General features: G+C 47.8%; 1 protein-coding gene across 3 annotated transcripts in view; it reads right to left on the bottom strand.

Annotated features, from left to right (window-relative positions):
* Positions 1-7,500, bottom strand: part of parp1 (poly (ADP-ribose) polymerase 1) — a 36,183-nt gene that overhangs the window by 17,752 nt on the left and 10,931 nt on the right. For all 3 annotated transcript variants that reach the window (XM_076272409.1, XM_076272408.1, XM_076272410.1), the window contains exons 5-9: positions 4,910-5,006; positions 1,815-1,931; positions 1,368-1,544; positions 1,015-1,168; positions 169-309 (exon numbers count right to left, since the gene is read on the bottom strand). In XM_076272409.1, the coding sequence (XP_076128524.1) occupies positions 169-309; positions 1,015-1,168; positions 1,368-1,544; positions 1,815-1,931; positions 4,910-5,006 (686 nt within the window). The remainder of the gene's footprint in view (positions 1-168; positions 310-1,014; positions 1,169-1,367; positions 1,545-1,814; positions 1,932-4,909; positions 5,007-7,500) is intronic.

Below are 7,500 nucleotides of genomic sequence, written 5' to 3'. Positions count from 1 at the left end.
TTCGTTCTATACACTATGTTCTATACACTATGCACACTATGTTCTATACACTATGTTCTATACACTATGTTCTATGCACGCTAGGTTCTAGGCACGCTAGGTTCCATGGTTCTATGCACATTATGTTCTATGCACACTAGGTTCTATGCACACTAGGCACACACTCACTCCTGCTGCTGATGCAGAGCGTGGCCTTGCTGGCCGTGCCGGTGATCTTGCCCCCCAGGGCCTCCACTGCAGCTTTCACATCGTCCTTGTTCTTCGACAGCTTCCCCACGGCCAGCAGCTTCAGACCCGTCAGGGGCTTATCTGAGTACACACACACACAGAGGCACATACACACACGCACAGGCGCACACACACACACACACACGATTTTCAGTGAGCTACAGCATCCTCAGCAGCTAGCGAAATGTTCCTGTCAGTCTGCACCGCAGCACACACACACACACATCACACCACACACACACACACACATCCACTCATACTGGCTTATATACTATCAGTCTGCACCGCACCACACACATACACACACTGGCTTATATACGATCAGTCTGCACCGCACCACACACACACACACACACACACACACACACTCATACTGGCTTATATACGTTCAGTCTCATTGATATCCCGGCCCATCTAAACCTTAAGGTTCTGATCAGTCTCATTGATAACAACTGTCCATCTAAGTAGTGATGGGCAAATGAAGCTTTGGTGAACCACTAAACCACAGCAGTGTGAAGCTAGCAACACTAATGAAAAAATCCAATATGGCTGCCACATGTAGATTTTTCAACATAAAAGTCCTTACCCAAACCAGTATATGTAACCAAAAATATTGGTTTGCTAAGGACTTTTATGTTGAAAAATGTATGTGTGGCGGCCATCTTTTTGCTTTTCAGCTAGTGTCGCTAGGTTCACACTGCTGTGGTTCCGTGGTTCACCAAAGCTTCATTTGCCCATCACTATATCTAAGCCTTGGGTTGTGTGCGCTGCAGTGGCATGTCCTACCTGCAGGGGGCGACTCTGGCAGGGCTTTGGAGAGGGCACTGGGAGCCCCTGCGGAGGCAGTGGGGGCCGAGGGGGCAGGAGGGGCATCTTTGGGGTAAACGCGGTCCTGCCGCTTAAACTTGAACTTCTTCAGGAAGGGCACCTCGTGAAACTCCTGTCAACCAATCAGAATGAGGAGAACACACACAGACAACAGGAGTCAGCCAATCAGAATGAGGGGAACACACACAGACAACAGGAGTCAGCCAATCAGAATGAGGAGAACACACACAGACAACAGGAGTCAGCCAATCAGAATGAGGTGTAAAGACAGACAAAGACAAATCAACCAATCAGAGAGCAGAAGGTCTCACTTTGGGCGTGAGCCAGTCCTTGCGGTCGGGCGTGAGGGTCCTGAAGACACACTTGGTCCAGGCGGAGATGTCTCCGTTGCAGTAGTACGCATCGCTCTTGAACACCAGCTGACCCTGGCACGTCTCGCACGGCTTCAGAGCGCCAAACGCCATGCAGTCGGCCAGGCTGTCCACGATCTACACGCACACGCACACACACACGCACACACACACGCACACGCACACGCACACGCACACACACAAACACACACACACAGTGCAGAGTTTAATCATCTCACTTAGAGTGCAAACACACGTGTCTCTTTTGACCACAATAAAGTAGGTTGTTTAATTACCCCTCCAGGACTTAGTATTGGACGCTAGGATCAGCCGCAATGGGCAGGTGCAATTTACTGTCTGTATGACCAAACACTGACTCTTGACCCCTGACCCTTGACCCCAGCTTACATTGGACTCTCCCGAGGGCACGTCTTGCCCGTTGGCAATGAGCAGCTCCTTCATGTCGTTGGTGGAGCAGTACTTCTTCAGCTTGTCCTTAATGCCCCAGATCAGCTGGGACTGGTCCTACACACACACACACACGCAGACACACACGCACACACACACACACACACGCACGCACACGCACGCACACGCACACACACACACACAGATGTTATGTTCAATCACAAGCCAAGGAGCACTGACTTAAACCAATAAACATCAACTTGATCTCTGACTTGACAGAGGAACAGTGGGTGGGGGCACAGGAGGGAGTGCATTCAGCATCCATTTGCACCAGACATGGGCTTATACAGTTCAAGGTGTTGCATCGCTTGCATCTTTCTAAGGTCAAGCTTGCTAAAATGTATCCTAACATTGATCCTCTATGTGACCGTTGTGGGGCATTTCCCGCCTCGTTGGGTCACATGTTCTGGTTGTGTCCAGAGTTATCTGATTTTTGGAATTCCATATTTAAAACCTTGTCTGATGTTTTTGGCCACAGACTAGAACCTGATCCAGTGTTAGCTCTATTTGGGGTACTGAGTGAGGACAGTCCTTTAAAAGGACCTGCCTTCACGGCAATAAGGTTTATAGTTCTCTTAGCACGCAGATTAATTCTGTTGAACTGGAAACAGACACGGTCTCCCACTCATACTGCATTGATAAATGATATTATGCAACATCTCAGACTGGAAAAACTGAAATATACTCTTAGATGTTTGATTGGAAAATGTTATAAGACTTGGCAACCCTTCATAGATTACATAGAGTCCAGGCATTCCTCTTAACATTTGCTACCTTTATTAGGTTATACTTTTTTTTATTTATTTTCTTAAATTGATTATGATATGTAGCGGCTCCCTATTGATATTAATGTTGTTTCCTGTTTACTGTTTTGTGTGTCTTTATGATTTTGTTGGATGGGTGTAAATGTGCATTTTCAGTATGCTTTATAACATGTATGTGTGTATAGATATGTACTGTACATGTGTGCAGACATTTGTGACGGCATGCACTCAGACCACACTGTTTGTTTGTTAACTTGAAAAATTAATAAACAGAAGTATAAAAAAATTAAAAAAAACATCAACTTGATCTCTGAGTGCCTGGTCCAGGATTTAAGCATTTCCACTTGACTCCACCACCACCACCACCACCACCACCACCACCACCACCCTCCTCCTCCTCCTCCTCCTCCTCCTCCTCATCATCATCATAATGAAGGCTGAGCACTACCGAATGGTGGCAACATTAATTAAGACTCAAATTGATTATTCTGATCTCAATGAAATATGACTGCATGTCCTGCAATCCACACTTGAAAACAGGCTTCCCTCTTCAAACTTCAAATGTATAGAATCAGGCAGATGTACTCTGCTAAGCATAATGCCAATGCATCTTTGAGTCTTGAGAGGTACACACACACACAGGCTCCCTTCACCTTCAGCTGTGTCTCCAGCCTCTTCTCTTCCTCACACACACACACACACACACACACACACACACACACACACACACACACACACACACACACACACACACACACACACACACACACACACACACACACACACACACACACACACACACACACACACAGGCCCCTCTCACCTTGAGCTGTGTCTCCAGCTTCTTCTCTTCCTCACAAACACACACACACACACACACACCAGGGTTTCCGTTGTCCGGTAATTACCGGACATTGGCCGGAAAAAAAATGAAATGTCCGACAAAATTAAATCTCTCCGGTCAAATTGTCCGATTGAAATTGGCTAATTATCCCGTCCCCTAACGCAATCTGAATTTGAGAATAAGCCTTAATATGTAAGCCTATATTATACGTCCTCTGGCTATGTTTTTAAATGAACAGGCTCTACCGTTTGAAAAGTAGCCTAAGCTATTAAACAACAAGCATAGCCTATGCTGCATTTCAAATAGAAAGTGCACGCTTAAAACTTCCAAGTTAAACAACGAACATGAGTGAGGCGGTTCAAACATGGCCAGGCCCAGGCAGACTAGCCTTAAAAGTTTTTTCAGAGGCCAGACGCGATGGATGATGATAAATTGGTAACGTCTGAAGCCTCAGATGTCCGGTCAACTCCACCACCACCAGATAAAAAGCAGAAGTGTCGGGCGTACAGTATCTGTCGGAATCAGTGACATTGGAAGTGGAGTTGCGGGGGGTGCGGCCGCTCCAAGACACTGTCATTCTCCGTGTACACTGGACAGGCAAAGTGTTCTTTATCCAAAGCATACAGTAGGCCTATGCGTTCTCTGTCTATGATCTGCAGGGTTAGGGCCTCCTCGACGAGGCGATTACTGGTCCGCGGAAAATTTCTGGCACAATTAAACGGTATCATTGAACCGCGGCCGAAAGAAAAAGAAGCTAAACATTTCCCAGAATAGAAAACATTTCTTAATGTATTGTTATCAAATAAAGAGGCATAGCATTAGGGGGTAGTGGTGTGAGCGACTGAGCGCTCATTCTTGTGTGTGCGCATCTGTGTAAGTTAAACAGTCACCACTGGAGATAACGTGGGTAGCAGCAACAAACAACGTACAGTAGCCTAGTCTTTTTAAAACAACGAACGAAGCGGACTCTTGCTGTCCATGAAGAGATAGGCTACTGGCTAGATCTTGTTAGGCATGTTTAAGTTAAGCTAATAAACATGTTGCATTCTATACAGCCTGATTATGTCATTCTTTAAGCTACATAGCCTGTCTCCAGTTTTCCTCAATTTGACTAATTAAGAAGGGATAATAGGATATTTGACCGGCATATCATCAAAATGTCCGGAAAACGAAACCTCTGCCGGTCACTTTGACCGGCACCATTTTTTTCTAGCGGAAACTCTGACTCTGACACACACACACACACACACACACACAGGCCCCTCTCACCTTGAGCTGTGTCTCCAGCTTCTTCTCTTCCTCACAAACACACACACACACACACACACACACACACACACACACACACACACACACACACACACACACACACACACACACACACACACACACACACACACACACACACACACACAGGCCCCTCTCACCTTGAGCTGTGTCTCCAGCTTCTTCTCCTCTTCCTCGGCCTCCTTCTTCATCTTCTTGGGAGCGCCCTCTCCATCCGGCTCATCGCCCTTCCTCTTTCTGGAACACACACAGAGGAAGAGGAGGAGGATGAAGACTTCCTAAAGACGTGGGCTCCTGATCTCGTGTGCAGCAGAAAGGGCTGCTCTAGCACCGCGGCACACCTAGCGTTGGGCACTGTTAGCGTTGGGTACAGTGAGCGTTGGGTACAGTGAGCGTTGGGTACAGTTAGCGTTGGGTACAGTTAGCGTTGGGTACAGTTAGCGTTGGGTGCTGTTAGCGTTGGGTACTGTACAGAACTGTATAAGCACACGTAGGGTTGGGTACTGTACAGAACTGTATAAGCACACGTAGGGTTGGGTACTGTTAGCATTGGGTACTGTTAGCGTTGGGTACTGTTCAGAACTGTATACGCACACGTAGGGTTGGGTACTGTTAGCATTGGGTACTGTTAGCATTGGGTACTGTTAGCGTTGGGTACTGTTCAGAACTGTATACGCAAACGTAGGGTTGGGTACTGTTAGCATTGGGTACTGTTAGCGTTGGGTACTGTTAGCGGGTACTGTTGAGAACTGTATACGCACACGTAGGGTTGGGTACTGTTAGCATTGGGTACTGTTAGCGTTGGGTACTGTTCAGAACTGTATACGCACACGTAGAGTTGGGTACTGTTAGCGTTGGGTACTGTTAGCGTTGGGTACTGTACAGAACTGTATACGCACACGTAGAGTTGGGTACTGTTAGCGTTGGGTATTGTTCAGAACTGTATACGCACACGTAGCATTGGGTACTGTTCAGAACTTTAACCATTCCAATTCCGCTTAGCAACCTCATTTCGATATTTATTCTTTAGTCCAGGAGTAGCTGGTGTTCTAAGGCTTAACTGAACAACCAAACAGGATTTTTTATGTACAAGTTGTGATCCGCAGACGTAGGCATTAAAACACACACACACACGTACGCACGCACGCAAATGCTCCTGAATAAAAAATAAAGAAAAAGCTGTGCTGCTGGTATGTCCATGTTAAAGGTAATAAGTGAAGTCATGCTTTGGGCGGAATGTCCATGCAGAAGCAGAGCATACAACTGCATTTAATGCAGAACGTCCAATCAGAGATCATTTCAGAAATTAGCCGAAAATTATTTTCATTTCCAGAAAATGATTATTGATTTAATCGGCCATAGAGAGGAGCTTTCTCCAGGTGGACCTCATCAGATCTCTAATTAACATTCTTTAGAGGGCAGCTTTCTCCAGGTGCTGCGGAAATTAAACCACCACCTCCGTTCTCAGGTGACCCTCATTAGCTCGTCAACACTGGGCACTGACGGACTCGCTCTTGCCCTGGCATGCCATGCTAGCGCTGGGTACGGAGGGACTCGGTCTTGCCCTGGCACGCCATCCCAGAGGTCATTAGAGGGGCAGACAGGGGTAGAAGCACAGGGGAATCTGCCCCATATGGGGCTAAAATAGGAAAATACCCCCCACCCCCAATACAACTCCCTCGGCTGACACCTTGGCTCCAGGTCTCTGGGCAGGTGATTAATGAGCGACCGACACACACACACACACACACACACACACACGCACACACACACACGCACACACACAGGAAACATTCAATGTGGATTAATCCCCTCCCTAAACACAACAGTGGTCATCTGCACCACAGAGCAGACACCTAGATCCAGATCAACAAGCAACATGAACATCCATTACTGAGGAAACACCAGCCACCAGCAGTGCCTTCAACCAGACACACACACACACACACACACACACACCAGACACAAACACCAGACACACACACCAGACACACACACACACACCAACCAGACACACACACTCACACACCAACCAGACACACACCAACCAGACACACACCAACCAGACACACACACACACACACACACACACCAACCAGACACACACACACACACACACACACACACAAGGGAACTATGCACCAGCACTCTAACAAACAGGACAAATGTCCACCAAGGTGGCAGTTACCCAGCCCCAGTGGGGGTTTGGGGGGGGGGGGGGCTGCAGTTCCCAGGTCCAGTGGGGGGTGGGAGTGGGGGGGGGGGGGGGGGCAGAAGGGGCAAAAGAGGCAGTTCCCAGGTCCCAGCCAGGGGCAAGGGGCTATAAGACGGCCTGGGGCAGAGGCAGCAGCAGCAGCAGGCGGAGGAGGAGGACGTGGTGTGTGTGTCTGTGTGTGTGTGATGCACTGAAAAAGGACTCGGACGATGAGGAGGGTGATGGAGGTCCTCCTTCAGCACAGGGTCCAAGGACTCTGACCAGACATCCCACTCTCACACTCACAAACACACTCACGCACACACACACACTCACACTCACACATTCACTGGGCAGGAGCGCGATACGACACTGCAGTAAGGATTACATTTTCATTCTTACACACGTTACCAAGGTGACACACTGCTCCACCGTTTAGTGGGAGACAGTACAGCTTCCTTCAGACTGAACTGAATCTGAGTTTTGCCGTTGAGACAATTCTGTTCACCAACAACTGAGTTTTGATGTTAAGACAAT

This window comes from Alosa pseudoharengus, unplaced genomic scaffold (genome assembly GCF_046254945.1).
Source record: "Alosa pseudoharengus isolate Yale_2024_CS ecotype anadromous, Long Island Sound unplaced genomic scaffold, YU_APseudo_1.1 YU_APseudo_1.1_scf_7, whole genome shotgun sequence".
Classification (NCBI taxonomy): domain Eukaryota; kingdom Metazoa; phylum Chordata; class Actinopteri; order Clupeiformes; family Clupeidae; genus Alosa; species Alosa pseudoharengus.
This window is presented reverse-complemented; position numbering and strand designations above follow the sequence as displayed.